Source organism: Furipterus horrens, unplaced genomic scaffold, assembly GCF_987537825.1.
Source record: "Furipterus horrens unplaced genomic scaffold, mFurHor1.1.pri manual_scaffold_6, whole genome shotgun sequence".
In the NCBI taxonomy this organism is placed as follows: domain Eukaryota; kingdom Metazoa; phylum Chordata; class Mammalia; order Chiroptera; family Furipteridae; genus Furipterus; species Furipterus horrens.
The window spans coordinates 148,846,667-148,866,923 of NW_028327176.1; the positions used below are offsets into that span (position 1 = coordinate 148,846,667).

Below are 20,257 nucleotides of genomic sequence, written 5' to 3' on the forward strand. Positions count from 1 at the left end.
TCAGACTGGTTCAGCCACTGTGGAAAACAGTGTGGAGTTTCCTCAAAAAACTAAAAATGGAACTGCCTTTTGACCCAGTGATTCTACTCCTGGGTATATATTCTAAGAATCCCGAAACACCAATCAGAAAGAATATATGCACCCCTGTGTTTGTTGCCGTATTATTTACAACAGCCAAGATCTGGAAACAGCCCAAGTATCCATCAGTAGATAAAAAAGTGGATAAAAAAGCTGTGGTACATTTACACAATGGCTCTAAAAAAGAAGGAACTCTTACTCTTTGCGAGAGCACAGCTGAACCTGGACATTATTGTGCTAAGCAAAATAAGCCAGTCAGAGAAAGACAAAATACTGTATGATCTCACTAATATGTGGAATCTAATGAACAAAATAAACTAATGAACAAAATAGAACCAAAGGTATGGATACATAGAACAGAATGACAAATGTCAGAAGGGAGTGGGTGGGAGGAATTGGATAAAAGATGGTGAAGGGGTTAGCTAAAGACATACACATATGCATAACCCATGGACACAGATAACAGTGTAGTGAAGCCCAGGGGAAGGGGAGGCAGGGCTGGGTAGAGGTGGGCAAAGGAGTAGAAGCAATGGGGGGCAACTGCAATAGTGTTAACACACAAAAAAATTTTTTTAACTTTAAAAATTAAAATAACAAAATTCCCTACCAATACCCACTTGACAGTCAATTCAACTTCCAGGAACAGCCTAAAGATAGAACCTACTTTCCAGTCGATGCAATTATTTTGAAATATTTTAACTCCACGAATCTGCTCTTGACTTTCATGCTATTGTATTGTTTTCATCCTCTTTATATATAATTTTTTAAACTCCACAGTGCATTATTGTTATATACACTCAGTATTTAATTAGTTTTATCCACTTTTCATCAATCTTTTCTTCGTGCCCCTGTGATTTTCCACCTAGGTTCATTTTACTTCTGCCTGAAGACTTGTCTTGAGTATTTCCTTTAATGCAGGCTTTCTTGTAATATTATGTCTTCATGTCCAGAGATGCCTTTATTTCCCTTTAAATTTTGAAGAACACTTTTTGCTGGGCATAGAATTCTAGATTGTGGTTACTTTCTTTTAGCACTTTGAAAACATTCTATTTGCCTTCTGGCTTTCATTATTTCTTTTGAGAAGCCAGCAATAAGTTTAATTATTGCCCCTTTGAAGGTAATGTCTTTTTTTCTCTGGATGTTTTGTAAGTTTTCCCTTGTTTTACATTTACTGTATATGCGACTAGGGTTTGTTTCATTTTTTGCTTTGTTTTAAATTCTGCTTGGGCTTTATAATTTGTGCCTATTTCACCAGTTTGGGAAAATTCTCAGCTATTATCTTTTTAAAAATTGCTTCTGTCTGATATTCTACCTTTTGTTTCAAGGACTCTACATACACTTATATTAAACTTTACTGCATTCCCTATATCTTACACCCCATCTGTATTTCTAAAATAATTTTCCTAAGTGTTTCCTTCTGGAGATATTTTTCTAATATATTCTTAATTATATCTTCAACTATGTCTTATTTGCTATAAAACTCTTCCATTGAGTTAATTTCACTACTACATATTTTTTCTTGCGGATTTTGTTCCTTTTTACGGTTTCCAAAGTTACCAATCTGGGTTATTTTATTTTATTTCAGTTTAATCCCTTAGAACTTAAGAGGAGTGATACAAAACCTTCCTATCCCCTGGTCCCAGGAAAAAGGTTGGTTGTGGTGGTGGAGGAGTTGAAGCAAAAGTCATCAAATGCTGGAGGGGGGACAGGAAATGCACTTGAGACCAGGACCTGCACTGATACAAAGCAGAAGTCTGCTGCCAGTGAGAGGAACGGGAAACGAGCTCTCATTTAAGACCCTCTCCCATTACAATGCAAAGTCCGAATGCCACCAAGAGAGGATGGCCCATCTCTAAAGCTGAAAAAGCCCAGGGCCTGCATGAGACTGAGGCGAGAGGGGCAAAAACACTGCCTGTCCCAACCACAAGCCTTGCACACAGAAACATGCAACAGATCTCTACAGCTAAGAGACGAGTAGGATCAGAGAGAGGTCTCACTTGTCGTACAGGTGCACAGTCGGCTGAAAGCTGAGGGTGAAGCAAGAACACTGAGAAGAACTCTGGCATTCCACACACTAAACATAAAAGCAGCAGCTGTCCACACGGAAGGAATCTGAAATCTGTTATACTGAATAACGGTATCAGCAATAAAACTCAAATCCAGATCAACTACTGTTGGGAGTTACTTGATCCCTCCACATTAATGGCTGAGAGAAGGAGAGACTTGCCCATTTGCAGGTATAAATAATATTTACTCCAGTTTCTATTGTTCTTTTAAATGCAATGTCTGGCATTCAATCAAAAATTATAAGATACATTCAAAAGCAAGAAAAATGACAATAACCCATTGCTAAAAAGATAAAGTAGTCAACTAAACTAGATCCAGAGATGGCCCAGATATTGATACTATCCAAGAGGAACTTTAAAATAACTGTGATTAGCCTTGGCTGGTGTGGCTCAGTGGACTGGGTGCCAGCCTATGAACCAAAAGGTTACCTGTTCAATTCCCAGTCAGGGCACATGCCTGGGTTTCTGGCAAGGTCCACAGTTGGGGGCATGTGAGAGGCAAGCAATCAATGTATCTCTCACACATTGATGTTTTTCTTCCTCTCTTTCTCCCTCCTTTCCCCTCTCTTAAATAAATAAAATCCTTTTTTAAAAAAAGTAAAATAAAATAACTGATTAAAATGCTAAAGTGGAATGGGTGAACAACAAGCAAAAACTGGGGAATTTCAGCAGAGAGATAAAAACTACAAAAGACCAATGAAAATGCTAGAAGTAAAAATACAATATCAAGGGATGAAAAATCACTTTGATATGCTCATCAGCAGACTGGACACAGCACAGGAAAGAATCAGTGAACCTGAAACAAGTCAACAAAAATAATCCAAACTGAAATACAATAAGAGTGAGTAAAACAGAAGAGTGCATCCAACAGAGCTGTGAGACCATCTCAAATGGTCTGACATAAATTTAACTGGAGTCCCAGGAGAGAGAGAGCAGGGCAAAAAATATTTGATAACATAATGGCTGAGAATTTTCCAAAATTAATAAAAGACAACAAAAAGACCCAAGAGGCTCAGAGAATTCCAAGCAGAATAAATACAAAGAAAACACACCTAGACTCATCATAGTAAAACTGCTGAAAATCAAAAATTAAGAGGAAATCCTGAAGGCAGCGAGAAAATAAACAAAAGCATTATATATAATAAGAGTTATAGTAGACCTCTCATCAGAAACTTCGCAAGTCAGAAGGCAATGGAGTGATTTCTTTAAAGTACTGGAAAACTTAGACTTTATCACAATCCCATCCCTGGTGTTTCAAAGACATAGAATGAGTGGTACAGATTTAGTGACAATAGCCAATGAAGGACAGTTCCCATGATTCCATCTATTGTGGTATTAGGAAACCGAAGAACAAAAGTGAACAAAATCTTCTGATGCAGAGGATACAAACCTAGAAGGAGGAGCCAAAATAGTTAAATAGCCATTTCCTGCTGATTTTCTCTCAGATCTTGGGTTGGAGCAATGAGTAAGTCCTGAGTGGACAGTGGGCAAAGTGCACCAAGCAGTGTTGTCAAGCAAAGCTTTAGCCCTTTTGTAATATCCAACATTTCTCAAAGCCTCTCCTACTAAGTATACAATCCAGTAATACACAGGGAATTTGCCATGCACCTACAGCTTGAAGACAAGTGACCCCCAAATCCCCTTTTCCATGCAGATTGCAACTCCTAGGTTCCTCCTATTTAAATATTCAAGAATCAGAGGGTGGAGGTATGAGGAGATTCAATCTGGAGAGTCCTGTTCACTTAAGCTCTCTACATCCTAATGCTAGCTGTTTACCCACACCACAGTAATTAATTCTCCAAATCCTAGGAGAAAAGCATTAGAGCATAAGTGTTAGGAGGAATGTTAGATTTTGACTAGTAAGGGTCTCTGTACCTTATTTAGTGGAGAACAGCCAGGATATAAAGAGGATTTTTAAAAGCCAAGGTCAAACCCTTCGTATCTCAACTCCTATTACATTACTGGCAATAGCACTAAAAGTATATGTAGAAAATGAGGTAGAAATAGGGGAAAAGGAAAGAAATAATTCTGGTTCCCTCTGGGAAACAGGGATGACTGTAAGGCTTTATGTTGTGGGTCCCTGCCGCTAAAGTGACACAACACAGGCAAGAAACCTTCTCCTAACTTATTCTGTTTACTCTTGTGTTCCAGAAGTGAAAACAGGATAAGCTAATAATTTTCAATCCTGCCTATCCATATTGTAGTTATAATTATTCCAAAAATTACAACTATTGAATTGCTTTTCAATTCCAATGCTATTGGCCAAATCTTTTTTATACAATCCTGATATTTAAGTTAAGACAATGGAAGAATTACTGTAATAGTAGCTAAAATGGGAATATTCTTTTCAAAAGGGTTTGAAATATTTTAGTTACATTTGGGTACTGGGATAGATTTTTTAAAAATACAAATGCTTATCATAGGAAAAACAGGTTTTAAAATCATTATTGAAAATTTCCACATATTTAGAAACACAAATCAGTCATATTATCTTTGAAAAGCCCCCTTAAGTTCCAAGGAAACAAAGAAAATTACTGGTCATTAAATGTGATATATATATGAATAATATTTATTATACACAATGTAATAGTTTAGAATAAGCAAACTTGGTAGAATTGTCACTTTTATGTGCTACATATATAATTCAACATAGGACAAAGTCCTTTTTATAATCAATATAATCATCTTATGGAGTTTTTACAAGATAAGTAGAGTGGAGAAATATTTGATTAGGCATCTCAAGTCTCAATTTTAGAGCTGTCTATCAAACAATGGCTCAGCCATAAATATGGAGCACTACAATGCTAGGAAATAAGTGATCGACTTTTTAGAGGGAACCCTCTAAAAAGCAGATAAAAGGTTGCATTAAGTGGTTTTTAGGGACTCCATTCAGCTCTAGGATTCCATGACCAGATGACCTCTAAGGTTTCTTCTAGCTCAGAATATATATATATACTTGGGACATAATATTTTCCAATTTAAAATGTTACATAGGTTACTAGTATGTTTTTGCCTTCACAATTCATTGCTGGTGATGTCTTTTATTTATCTGATGTCAAGTCTTTGGTCAGAAATGCAACCCAACTACAATGTTGTTTTGGGAAAACATTTCAAAATATTTTACAAGGAGTACATTGCAGTAAAAAGTAGAGCCCATCCATAAAAGACTTACAAAATACTGGTCCCATTAGAAGGAACATTTACTAACTAAACCTTGGTGTTATTCATTAATTTAGAGTTACACTTTAAAATAGCTGATGCTATTCCAACCTCTCAAATCCAACATCAACAAAATCCAAAAGTACATTTTTATTTGCAACAAAATTATAAGATAAATGGTACTTTTAAAGTAGATATTTAAACTCAGTATCTGGAAAACCGAAATGTGATGTTTAATTACAGCTGAAGTTTTAAAAATGTATTTAAAATCAAATATGGCACTATAATTTCCTTAAACTAATTCCCTTCTTTGAAACTGTCAAAAAAAAAAAAGATGTTCTTGTACACACATATGCTAGGCATCTAAGAATTCAGAACTATGCAAATATTTCCAATATGACTAAAAAATTGTAATGTTTACACACGTCAGGGTAGTACTTAATACTTATCTTTGAAATCTATTGCTAATGCTACTTCTAAAGAGCAGTGACTCAACCAGAAAAATAGTAAAGATTGCCTTTTCTTTTTAAAAGTGCTTATTAGCAAACATTTCCAAAGCAATGGTTTTCAGAAATACATAATATTCAAAAGTGCTCAGAGTCACCACTTACAGAATCAAATATGCCATTTTTTACCTTTGCATATGTAAACTGGTTTTATCTGCGTTAATGAAAGATTGCTTTCAACGGCCCTCAACTATATGCTTCAAATCATAATAGTGCTATTAGTATCAGCAGCGGGAGCAGCAACAACAGAACCCTAGCACATTTTTTAACGGATCACAGCAGACTAGGAAAACTGTAACAGCTTGTGGATATGTTACCTATTCAAGGATAAGCCTTTTCTTTCATCTGCCTATATGGTAAACATTAAAAAAATAAAATAAAAACACTTTCTTGTCTCTCTCTAGAGTATTTTACAGTACACTACAGTATTCAAATTCTTTTAACATTTAACCAAACTCTTGTTTCTCAACATTTAATACAAAGCCTATTTCCACCAAGAAAGTAGGAAGAAATTAACAAATGAAATCCTTAACACTAAAAACCTGAGGGGGGAAAAAACTGTAAACAATTCTGAAATGAAACTTTAAAAAAAAAAAAAATTGATACAAACGTTCCAAAATAGAATGATTTCTGAGAGTGAAATATTTGACTTCTTATCAGTCATGCCACTTGTACCTGATATAAATAATTTAGGAAAAGGTAAGCATCATCATAACCTAACTGCTTTCTGTATCAGGCTCTCATTCTGACTCAAACCTCTAGTATGAACCATTTAACTATCTTATTGTGAGTATCCCCTCAGGTCGCGTGTCCATTTTCTGACCTTAAGCTTTTTTTGCTACTCCTTTATCTTTCCTCCAAATATCCCCATATAGCCTAAGAGAAAATAAATCTCTATTAAAAAGTCACAACTTAAATACAGTGTGATAATTCTACATTGGATTTAAAATAGCAATAAATTATAAATTGCCAAATAACTTAATGTAATTCACAATGCAAATCCCTGGTATAAAAAGAATCCATCTTGCCCTGAATATAATAAAGCAGTCCAATGATTTCAAATTACTTATGAAATAAAGGCAAAAATAAGGTGTAAAATACTATTTATAAAAGTCAAGTAAGAAACGAGTTCTCATAAACCTTTTTACAAAGATAAATGTAATGTGCCTTCCCACTTCTAAAAATTGTTAGGGTAGCTTATAATTAGTGGTTTCAAAATGACTTTAAAGAAACTAGAGATTGAATTACATATTATTTATAACATATGACATATTAAGTATATATGTAACAATAATACTGCAATGGTAATTTAAATTAATTTTTGGACCTGCTACTTTTTGGCAAGTATATTTCTTTTTCAAAGTCTTTGCTCTGATTAATTTTTAAATGTTAAAAGTTTTCAAAAACTTTGCTACTTGAGATATTGTTAATAAGAAGATACCAGAAGTCTCACATAGTAATGATATGCCTACAAAATAAAACAAAGATTGTTCTTGCATCTTTTGTTATTGTAACAAATACACTTTAAAATAGACAACATTGCTATGCCTGTAAATGAAAAATACCCAAACCCTTAAAAAGGAGGTGGAAAAGGAAAAATTGAAAATTCTTATTTAAAAATAGATATGAAGTTCTTGTATTTCTTAAGAACTTTATCTTCTTTTGGACCAAGCTGTATCTTCCACCATTCATCCATGGGATAAGATGTTAATTCTCCATTTTGTAGGTTTCAGTTCAAATTTTCTTGAATGTTTGCAAAGCTGGTATTGGACTTCAGACGTTTGGCTATATGAATCAAAAATATTAAATTTTAACTTACATTTAATTCTCTAAACATGATTATTCATTATTTTTATGTATAGTACTCAAAAAAACTATGTATTCATCTATTACTTCTTTATTTGAATCAGAATAAGGTTCAGTCTTCTAAGAATTAAAACCTAAGTCTATATTTTTATCTACCAACCTCTAAAAACATAACTTTGCTGGAAGCTGCATTTGACTTTGTTAGAAGCAGTACCAAGTAAAACAGACATAATTTATATCATATCGAACATCACCATCTTAAATATGTTATACTGGTGAAAGTACTCATAAAATGGAAGTGTCATAAGGTATAATAAAATTACATATTCAAAAGTCTAAGTTAGAAATCCAAATTAAATTTCTCTTAAGAGAATTCAGTCCATAGACACAGACAACAGCATGGTGATCAGCAGAGAGAAAGGGAGGTGGGGGAGGCGGAAGAGGATAAGGGGGATAAATAGTGGCAGAAGGAGTCTTGACTTCGGGTGGTGAACACACAATACAACATACAGGTGATGTATTATAGAATTGTACACTTAAAACCTATATAATTTTACTAACAAAGGTCACCCCAATAAATTCAATAGAATTTTTAATTCAGTGAAATAACTGTAATGTTAAAAAAAATTTTCAGTGGCTTATAAAGAAAAGTGAGTTGAAAGAAAAAAAGTGAGTTGTATATTACACATGCACAAATACATATACAAAGATATATAGCTGTTAATAAAAGATGTATAATAAATTTTAACCATGATGCTAATGGGACTGAACCATTAATTTTTTAAAAATCATGGCTATTTGGCCTGGTAATATGTTTTGTACTTACAGGTGAACATAAATGCTTCTCCTGTTCCAGAAATGAGAAACAATCATGCCATGGTGAAAATATCTTATACTGGATAAGTAGGAATCTACATACTTTAAAAGTTCTCAACAGTAGAGTAGAGGTTATGATTTAGAAGGTCTGCACTGGGACCTAGGCGTATGAGTTTTTTGTTTGTCCTTGTTTTAAGCTCAGCAGACAACTCTGACATATTGTCAAGGATGAGAACCAGGGTTCTATCGGGGTCTCCCCTGACCATCTCTCTAAGTGCAAGATAACAGCACTACTTCCTAGAACAGTGCATTGCTTCAACCTAAGCTAAAAGTTTACTTCTTAAGTCTTTAGGGGATTTGGGAGGTAAACTAAATTAAAAGGTTTTTTTTTTTCCAATTATGTTTTTTAAAATTACTAGAAGTAATCTAATTTCTATGAATTACCAAATTTATTAAACTAATCAACAATACCAATAAGTACTTATAGATTCTTTGCCTGCTTATTCTCTGACAAATCCCTACATCCATCAAAACTTTACCCCAGGGATCATCTAATGGTGACTTCAAACACCCATAATGCAGTTAGTCTTATCCCCATCTGTGGTCCAACCACACTATATATACCTCTACCACATTTGTTGTAATAACTGGACTATATTCAGTGTGTACTTTGAGGGAATGTACAGTAAGTCCTCACTTAACATCATCGACAGGTTCTGTGACTTTAAGAGAAGTGACGTGCAAAACCAAGTTTACTACAGGCTAATTATATAAACAAGAGTTGAGCTCCTAAGGCATCTCATCAGTATTACAATAAAACAACAAAGTTATTTGAGAACTTGCTGGACTGTACCTTGTTTTTGTTTTATCCCTAATTCCTACTACAGGAGTTGATGAATGGGGACATATAAAATGATAGCATAAAGAAAAGTAAATTAAAATGTCCATGAGGTAATAGCTTAAGAACTGTTTGCTTACACTAGCATTTCCTTAAATTTATAATTTAACTCATAAACAATGCTTCTGTGTAACATTAACAGCTATTATGCAAAAGTTCTACTAATAAATTTTGGGAATGCAACTTCAGTCTTTAATTTATATTCAGCTATATTATCAAGCTCATAAAAGGTAATTTACAAGACTAATATTTCGAGAAACATGCTCTAGAAAATGCTAATATTAAGTAAAATGTTTTCATTTAACCAATATTTTTGAGCACCTACTATGGGCCAGGTACTTTGTAGATGCTCGTGAACAAGACAAACAAAATCTTTGTTCTGATGGGGCTTACAGTTGACTCAAGGGAGACAAACAAATAAGGTAGAAAATAAATTAAAAAGTTAATTTAAATAATGATTAAGTGCCATTATAAGAAAGATGCTACAGAAGAATTAAAAGAAGGGTGCATTCTTCGGTTGGGGTGGGGCATAAAAGGTCTCTTTTAGTAAGTAACCTTTGACCTAAGACCTGGATGACAAGGCACTAGTTAAGGAAAAGTGGGGAAGGACAAGTGCACGAGCTTTGGAAAGAGGCACTGTGAATGAGTATCTGAGAGGCACAGAAAGAAGGCCAGACTGCGTACATATGGCCTCAGGAGCAGGAGGAGGAGTGGACACAACAGAAAGGTAGATGGGGGCCAGGTCACATACAGCTTGGAGAGCAGACGCTGGAAAAAAGTTTGGATTTTATTCTAGGGGAACATGAAGGGTTTCAAGTTAGAGAGGAGCAGAGTAAAATTTGTGATTAAAAAGGCACTTTAACCATTATATGGAGATGGGTTGTAGTGGGTCAGGCAATGCAAGCAGGGATGCCAGTTAAGAGATTCCTACATTAGTGCAGACAAGACAGCATGACCCAGGCTAAAAAAGACAATTTAAGATATATGTTTGGAAGTAGGCTTGGTAGTACTTGATGACTGAAAAGAGGTGGGGTAGAAAAAAAGAAAAAACTCATGAATAGAAGACCATGGTGATCACTGGAGGGGGGTGGTAGGGGGAAGTGGAAGAGGGTATATGGGATAAATGGTGATGGACGAAGACCTGACTTGGGGTGGTGAGCACACAATACAGTGGACAGATGCTGTGTTGTGGAACTGTGCACCTGAAACCTGTATAATTTTGTTAACCAGTGTTACCCCAATAAATTCAATAAAAAGGGAAAAAATAAGTAGGAAGGGAATGGGGAGATGGGGAAATAAAGAAAAAAATTAAGAAATTAAAAGAGAACATTTGTGACTTGTACAAGCAGGTAGATGATAGTAATTTTTACTGTGAAAACAAACAAAAACCCTGATGAGAAGCAGTATTTTCATAGTTACATAGATTTGCAATGCAAATAAGATGCTAAACTTTAAAAAGTACACCAAGCCCTGAAAAATAAAGTTTCCCAATAGTGAGGTCCCTGCAATATTACATTATTATTCTAAATAAGTGTTTTTAGGAGTGAGATATTACATATTTACTGAATGCTGGCAATCTTCAAAAAGCTTTACTAAATAAATACACCCATGGTAAAGACTCTCCCCTCCAGGAGCTAGCTTTTTAAGGTGATAAGACATTACAAATTCTATTCAAACTGATGTACAAGTAATCTTTTTTAAAGTTAGATATATTAGAAACAAAGTTAGAAAAACCATGAAGTGCTAGAAAGAAGTTTATAGGTGAAAGAGTTTTTATGTCATAGGTTTCTAGACTAGGAATAATATTTGAGAGGAAAAAAAGCCTAACTTTTTTCTCAAAAAAAGTTTTCTTTTAAAAAACAAAAATCACTGAAAGATAAGCTCATACTTTCATTCTGATAATAAACAAGAAACTCACGAGACTTAGAATCACTTTTCTTCACCTAGATGGAATCTTCTAGTTAATGCTTTCTCTGCTCTGCCTTATTTGATGGGAACAAAGGAAAGGAATTTGTATCAAGCACATGCTGTATGTCGAGTAAGGCTCTTGCAACTGCTATTTCAATTTGTTCATAAGCAAACTGTGTGTAAGTATAGTCTGTCCTTGCCTGCTGCACTTTTAGGTGCTTCTGCTATGGCTCCAACAGCCCTAAGCGCTGTCGCTATCTCCTTACCGTGGCCATTTCAGGTATGCAAAATCTTTGTTGCTTATCCCTCTGCTGTTGCCAACCTTTTTCCAGGGAATCTAGCTCTCTCAATTAAAGCAACTGAAAGATTCTGTATGTTGACTTTAGGTTATCTGTACATATAAACTTCTTACACATCTCTTTCATTAGTAAGCATAATTGTAAAATTTGAAGTAGAGAACTGTCTTAGGCTAATATAGTTTGAGTTCTCAGAGTACATATCATTTCTAAAACAGGTCTAAATTTTTAAAAGACAAGTTTTTATCTAGATAAATGAACAATTGTAAAAAGACACTTACGTAGAATGAGTTTGCGTTTCTTTTGTTCTGAGTGAAGAAAGCTACTAAGGTAGAAAACAACAGGCAGAAAAAGAACGAACACAGAAACGGCAATTACAGGCACAGTGTCACTGCAAGGGACCGAGCAGTTGAAAGTTCGACTCCAAAGTTTTCGCGTTATGTTCATCTGGAACAGTAACAAATAATATTACTCTATTTTATATTTAATTGGTCTTCAATTTCATACAATTATTTTGTTAATAACTAAACAGGCACTCCAAATTTAGACTAAATATACATCGTAAAAAATCTATGAATAATTGAGGACAATTTCTTCTGCCAGTAATAAGGTGGTTCACAATTAGTCATTGCATAAATTTATACCACATAAAAATTTCATATTCTAAAATCATAATACTGTCCATATAATGTCAATCTTTCAGAGTTCAAACAGAGAACCTCTATCAATAAGAATATAGTTAGACCATGCTTCATTTATTAAAAAAAGATTTAAAAGGGTAACTACAGGATGTGATGGATGTGTTAACTCAATTGTGGGAATCCCTTCCCAATGTATACATATATCAAATCATCATATTATAACACTTTAATATTTATATCTCAGTAAAACTGGGGCAGGCCTAAGACTCACAAAAGAAACAAAATTTTTTCATGTTACATATGTAATCTCTAAGCTTACTGCAGTATTTTTAGATGAAAATAAAAATATCAACTTTATAAGGCTTCTCTATGAAATGCTTAATATTTAACTGAAATATTATGAGAGATTCATACTTGGGGCAAATAATTTTTAAGTACCTAATACTTAATGAGTCATGGAAACTTTATTAAATAATATTAATATTTTACTTAGTAGCATGTCCCTGGCTGGTTTGGCTCAGTGGATTGAGCGTCGGCCTGTGAGCTAAGTGTCGCTGGTTCGATCTTCCAGTCAGGGCACATCAGAGAAGGAAAACTCTGATTCCAAAAAACCTCCGCTGCCTTGCGGCATACCTCTTCAGGGGAAAGGCTAAGGGAGTAAATCCCGACAGAAAATCCGGAGCCGGAGTCCCTAAGGCGGTTTGACGTTGTAGTCAACACCGGCAACTCCTGCGGCGCACCTGAAGCCAAGCTGTATTGACTCCGTCTTTCCCTTGGATCCTTCAGCTGCGAAGAGAGGGGGGGTCTGCTGCATGGGCAACAGCAGACCCTCCATATCACCCTGCCCAGGCTCTGTAGCTTCAGCTCCACTGGAGAGGACACTCCAGCGTCATCGCAAGATGTCGATTCAACACGGGAGGAGACAGATACCGTGTCACTCCCGAGTCGGACTGCACAGCCATTCTCGGCTGTGCAGATAGACTCTTAAGAAGCTACACCATCGTCTCTCGAGACGGACGGCTGCCGACGACGACTTAGTAGCATACAAAAGATATGAGTTAGGGGCAGCAGTACTTCACCTTCACTGAGTTCTTGGTTTTTGACAAACAGGCTGATATAAGGAAACTATCAAATTATATGCAGAAAACTGTTATCTCCTGGATTTTGTTTAATTGAGATATGGTTTATAAATAGTACATTGTATGTTTACTATAAGTTTTGCTTATTGCAAATAGGCGGTCACATTGATTTCCTGTGTAATCCGACTTATGTCACAGAACCAATATTCAGTTTTTATCTTTATTTTAAAAACAATAAAATAGGCTATTATTTTAAATATATATTTGTTACTTATTGAGAGCCTATGAGAAGCCAGGTACTATTCTAGACACTGGAAATAAAGCAGTAAAAAACAATAAGAATCCCCATGGTGCATCATTTTAAGTGCTTTTTGCCATCCTGAATATTATTGATCCACTATAATTAACTCTGAGCAGCTATGATAATTCACACTCATCATTCTCAACCATTAAGTTTATCAAGTTTGACCTTAAGTTCTCTATTTTTAGCCAATAATTTCTCACTTTCTTCTAATGCAGCGATTTTCAATCGGTGTGCTCCAAGAATTTTTAAAACATGTAATACCTGACTATTTATTCATGAGTACCGATCTCTTCCCTTAGATTATCAAATTTAAAACATGACAACGGCCAATACAAAAAGCCGTCTGGTGTGAATGAATCAAAATTATACCTATTTTTGGTCATATCAACAAAAAAATATATTTTTTGGTGTGCCAAGAATTTTAGTTTTTAGTTTATGAATGCCATGAGATGAAAAAGGTAGAAAATCACTGTTCTAATGCCTCAACTCAGGCATCATACTCCCATAAAAAGGCATGATCGCCATCTTGTGGCACCCCATGAAAGTGCAGGCTATACAACGGAGAAAAAAGCTTTTTTGTTGACCATTCCTTCAATCAATACATATTACTAAGGGTCTGTTATATACCATATATACTGTTCTAAAAACTGAACAGTGAAAAAAAAGGAATGGGAGGTCCTTATCTTCATGTGGCTTATATTCTGGTGAGGGAAGACAGACTATAATTAAATATACAAGTAAAAAATTTCAGATATAAAGAAAGAAAGCAATGGAACAAGAAGTAATTGAGTAATGACTTCAGAAACGAATACGGCAGAACTTAGAGACTTCCTGAATTAGCAACACAAGCTTAAGAAACTAAAATGTAAACATATAACAAAGCTCACATCTCAGAAAATGGTATGCACTATCAAACTAAAAAAACAAAATGTACCAAATTATCAACTCACTTATGAAGAACTGATTAATTTCCATTATAGTTTGACAGATCAGAATATTCTTAAACTTTATTACTTTAGAGATAGTTATTTCTGGTTGAAGACATCATATGAAGATTCCAGTATACCTCTGAAAGGAGTAATAGTACTGAAGGCACATTCAACAACACTGCAAAATATGTATGTTATCACACTAGAGGCAAAGCACTTACTGCATCTTCCACGTCAATGCATAAATGTGTTCCAGGTTCGGCCTTATTCTCATGTTCATTCATCTTCTGCATTTCATTGTACAGACTACTCAGAGTTTTATATGCTTCATGACAGTTTTTGCATACTTCTGAATAATTTCTTAACTGCAGAAGACTGTGTATGTTCCCCTAAAATGTCAAAGGCACATGTAATACACATAATAAACATCACATCTCTTTAACGTAAGCTATTTGCCCTCCTAGAAAACAGGAAACAACATAATATGTTAAAGTGCTGAGCTATGATATTGGGCAGGTTGCTAAATCACTCTAAGCCTCAGTTTTATCATGTATAAAAGAAGACTCACTACCTGAATTACAGGTCCCAAGGATTAGAAACCTGGTATGTAAAACACACAGCAAAATATTTGGCACTTTCCAATTGTCCCTAAATTTTGAAAACCGTTGCACTAGCCACTGTTAACTAAGGACAACACTAGCTCATCTGCCAAATTACTAACACCTAAATACCAAAAACTTCCTAAGTTATCTTGTAATTTATTTGCTCTTATCTATGCTACTTTCACCGAATAAATAAAACATGCCCTTGCCTGTGTTGACTTCCACAGAGAGGACTTTCTTCATGGGAAAGGAAAAGGCACTGAAACTACATCCTCTCGCAACCCTCTTACCCCAGGGGTTATCATCCAGGCCCTTCTACTCAACAAAAAGGGACTAACACCAAAGAATTGTATAATCTAAAGTGAAGGTGATAGATATACATATAATATTAATTATGTTAGCGGATCTCAGTCTTTTTCAATTTCAGGCCTGACACTTTATCTTTCCAAGAACAAGTTTTCTAAGGAGTCAGTTAACTATATTCTTTACCTTGTAGCCCCGAGAAATGCTATGTTAACTGAAAATCTGAATGAAAGAGAAAGGAAAATAAAAGGATTTAAAATGATATAGCCCCACAATGTTACCCTCACCATCTATTTGCGAGAGAAACTAAGATTCCCTTTAGTTCTGCCACAAGAAATAGCCCATTGCTTGTTTTTCACAGAACAATTGTACATTTGGCCAGAAGTGTCCAGTCAAAAATTGAGCCCAGGGCTGGTGTGGCTCAGTAGACTGAACACCGACCTGCAAACCAAAGGGCTGCCACTTCAATTCGCAGTCAGGGCACATGCCTGAGTTGCGGGCCAGGACCCCAGTTGAGGGCGCATGAGAGGCAAGCACACACTGATGTTTTTCTCCCTCTCTTTCTCCCTCCCTTCCCCCCTCTCTAAAGATAAATAAATAAAATCTTTTTTTGTTTTTAATTGAGCACAGACCCTTGATGGGGGATGTAATTTAGCCATTTACATTAAAATTTAAAATGCATATATAAAACGGGGGAGCGCGAACACAGACCCCACTACAACCAATTATGCAGTCAAGTTTCCCACATTTGGGGAAATTGCAGGGGTCAGCACATCCGGAGTGCAATGAATAAGGTTCGCCCTGGGAAAAACTCCTTCGTGATCATGGTATCTCCCCTGCCAGGTAAGTATAAAATGCACATATATTTTGACATAGCAATAAAAACCACAAAGGCACTCAAAGAAATCACACAAGAATTTTAAAAACAAAATCTCAAAGTGGGAAAAGGCCTTCTAGTGTGACACAAAATTTGCAAGCCATTAAAAATTTTTTGATAAATCTAACATAAAAATTTTAATTTCTTCGTAACAAAAAGAAAAGCACAATAAAAAGACAAACAACAAACTAGGAAAAATATATGCAACTAACATCCCAGGGAAAATGCTAATTTCCCTAAAATACATTTATGAGAATACTAAGCTCTTAAGCCAAAGAGTTTCTGGGAAAATAGGTTTAATAGATGCTGTATACAAAAATTACCATAAATTCTGAAGTCCTATAGTAAAGAATTTCCCAAACTTATTAGTACAAGAACCATATATTAACATCTTGCAGAACATAGTTTAAGAAATGTTCATCAAATAGTTTTTATTATTGTCAAAGAAATACCTAATTATGTGTAATACAGAAGAAATCATGCATATTTATATCCTAAACATGTTTACATCTATTTGTGGGGATTACTTACTTGTTAAGCAAGTTTTAAAATATATGAGTTTACCAGAGTTCCAATCTCACCCCTCACCATCACTAGGAAAAGTTCCAATACCAACATTCAAGGACCAGAGGTGGAAAAGCCAAAAACCACCAAGGTAGGTTTGTTGAAGGCTACCTTTTATATTATAATTCAATCCTCAAAGTTACCTACTAAACACATAAGCAAATATTGACACAAAGTTTATTGCTTCCTATAGACAGATATAATCATACTGCATCGCAAATACCTTACTGCATAAACAAATTCAAGGTGAATTACTATCAGACAGAGCAACATTATGTTTTAGTTAAACAATCACATGCCTCAGTTAATGCGTTCAGCTCATTATCTCATTGGGTCCTCACTACAAAATACTTGAAGGTAGGCCAGAGAGATCTTACTATCCCTACCCTACAAAAAAGAAAACTGAAGTTTTTATGATTTGCCTAAGGGCTAGTAATTGAAGAACTTTGCAGACATCTAAGTCCACTAATGTCTCTACATTTTATGTATAGATAAATATAAAAAATTAATGCCATAAGAGTTGGAATTATTTATTATTCATTTGTACAAGGCAGCATTTAAATTTCAAGTATCATATACAAAATACCTGAAGGTTATGCTCAAAGCAGGTCAAGGTGTTATTAAATTGATTGAAGAAGGATAACGTGCTATTTGATAACTCTTCACTTTTGTTCGTTAAACAATCTGTCAAAAAAGACCAAAAAAGCATATTAACATATCTCAAGCAACAATTATATATTATCAATTCTCTCTGAAACTATCACCTTCTGTTTTGTACTATAATAATTCTTTATTCAAATAAGCTTGAAGTGTTCTACATAAGAGAAATTTTCTACATACAGGAAATTTACCCCTTTTATTTTCCAAAGGTTATTTCTTTCTATCATAAGCATTTTCATGAAAATATCTAAAATAATTACATATTCTCCTCTCTTTATAAAAACAATTTAACAAATAAAATTTAAACTGACTTTTGACAGAACAACATACTAATTATGAACATCAGTTATCAAATATTGCCTTAGTAAGGGTACTCTTAGTGCAGTTTAGGCATAAGACTGTTTAACCTGCATTAATTTCACCTAATTCCTATGATTTTTTTATGCTTTTCTATGTCGAATTTAATAGTTTTGTGTCCCATCTTCACTAGCAGGTCATTTGTTGCATCTAACAGGGTAACGTTTTTTCATATGCTCTTTCTAATCTATTGCAAGTTGGGAAATCAGAGAAACAGGCTGGTGGGAATTTTGCCTGAAATACTGATAAAGAGGCTTCACATAAAGTCTAGAAAAAAAATAGAACTGTTTTACAGTTTTTAAAAATCTTACATAAATGATATCCTGCCCTGAGTGGTGTGGCTCAGTGGATTGAACACTGGCCTGCGAACCAAAAGGTCGTCAGTTTGATTCCCAGTCAGGGCACATGCCTTAGTGGCAGACCAGGTTCCCAGCTTGGGGTGTGCAAGAGGCAACTGATGAATGTATCTCTCACATGTCGATGTACCCCTGCCTCTCTCCCTACCTTCCCATCTCTCTAAAATAAATAAATAAAATCTTCGGGAAATAAAAGGCTATTATTATGTCCACAATCTACTTCTGATAACAGTTTCATAATTCAGTACAGAAGAATTCTTTGATATATTTTCTTTACTTCTTAGCAGTTTCCACAAGAACTAGTTTCCATGTTATCTGTAATGTGAATTGGATGAGTTGAGCTCTCATCACTTCTTTTGAATCTCCATCAATTTCCAAAAACATATTACCTACCAAGACTAATATCATTGAAAGACATAGCGAGTCTAAAGATAAAAAGATGGGAGTAATTCATGGATAATACTCTCTCTTTAATTAAGGTTCTAGCCTTTGTTTCTAATAACCGCAAAGACTAGGTGCCAACCCACAACTAAGTCAAGTAGTAAAAATAAGGTGGTTTTGGCAGTGAATCAATTTTAATATTCTTTAACAAATATTTTAACTTTTACATTTTATATTTTAATAATATTCTTTTTTCAAATTCTAATAGCCACTTATTCATTTTAAATGATTTTTACCTATATAATTATATAAAAAAGAAATAGTCATTTTCTATCAAAAGATATATCCTACAAAATGGATAACATATTAAGTCTGTTAAAAACACATTTTTTAAATTTTATTTTTCAATTACTATTAACATTTGATATTATTTTGTATTAGTTTCAGGTGTACAGCATAGTGGTTAGATAATCATATATTTTACAAAGTTTTCGCCCCTGCCACCAATATTTCCAACCCTCCTGGTACCATATACAGTTATTACAATACTATTGACTATATTCTCTATGCTGTACTTTACATCCTCATGGCATATTCTGGTCTCTATATCCATATTTGGGGGTAGTATGTTTTGATTTCCTAAATTACAAAATGACAATATCCTAGGCAAACTTTTTCTCCTTTTTATTCAGTTTATTGGGGTGACACTGGTTAACAAAATTATACAGGTTTCAGGTGCACAGTTCCACAACACATTTTCTATATATTATATTGTATGTTTACCATCCCAAGGCAAGTCTCCTTCCATCACCATTTAACCCCTGTATACTCTCCTCCACCCCGCCCTACACCCTCTCCCCTTGGCAATCCCCACACTGTTGTCCATGTCCATGAGTTTTTTCTTTTTATTTTCCTTTCTCAGTCCATCCAACCTCCCAACTCAGCCCCCAAACCCACTGCCCTCAGACAGCTGTCAGCCTGCTCTCTGTCTATGGGTCTGTCTCTGTTTTGCTTGACAGTTCACTTTGTTCATTAGATTCCAAATATGAGTGAAATCATATGGTACTTGTCTTTCCCTGACTGGCTTATTTCACTTAGTATACTGCTCTCCAGGTTCATCCATGCTGTTGCAAAGGGTAAAATTTCCTTCTTTTTTACTACCAAGTATTACATTGCATAAATGTACTGCTACTTTTCTTATTTCTTAGAGAGAGGAAGAGAGGGAGAAAAGGAGATGGGGCGGGGGGGGGGGGGTGAGAAATCAATGTGAGAAACATTGTTCAGCTGCCTCCCATACGTGCCCTGACCAGAATTCAACCCTGTAATGTTCTGGTGAACAGGATGACACACCAACTGAGGCACCTGGCCAGGGCACCACAATTTTTGTCCACTCATATATGAAATGGGCCCTTGGGCTGCTTCCAAATCTTGGCTATTGTAAATAACGCTGCAATGAACAAAGTGCTGCATAAATTCTTTCAAATTCGTGTTCTGGGTTTCTTTAGATATATTCCCAGAAGTGGAATCACTGGGTCATAAGGCAGTTCCATGTTTAATTTTTTGAGGTAACTTCATACTGCTTTCCAAAGTTGCTGCACCAATCTGCATTCCCACCAACATTACATGAGGGTTCCCTTTTCTCCATATTCTCTTCAACAGTTGTATATTGAT

The 20,257-nt window shown here is 35.0% G+C and overlaps 1 protein-coding gene and 1 non-coding gene across 2 annotated transcripts in view; both read right to left on the reverse strand.

Moving 5' to 3' along the window:
• Positions 1-4,699: 4,699 nt before the first annotated feature.
• OSTM1 (osteoclastogenesis associated transmembrane protein 1) overlaps positions 4,700-20,257 on the reverse strand; it is a 31,614-nt gene continuing 16,056 nt past the window's right edge. Inside the window, exons 3-6 of the mRNA XM_090280573.1 lie at positions 17,419-17,516; positions 14,708-14,875; positions 11,815-11,980; positions 4,700-7,594 (exon numbers count right to left, since the gene is read on the reverse strand). Coding sequence (XP_090136699.1) covers positions 7,539-7,594; positions 11,815-11,980; positions 14,708-14,875; positions 17,419-17,516 — 488 coding nt within the window. The 3' untranslated portion in view covers positions 4,700-7,538. The remainder of the gene's footprint in view (positions 7,595-11,814; positions 11,981-14,707; positions 14,876-17,418; positions 17,517-20,257) is intronic.
• On the reverse strand, positions 16,081-16,242 carry LOC150007577 (U1 spliceosomal RNA). The gene has a single exon (XR_016512083.1). It is a non-coding gene; the product is annotated as a U1 spliceosomal RNA (small nuclear RNA).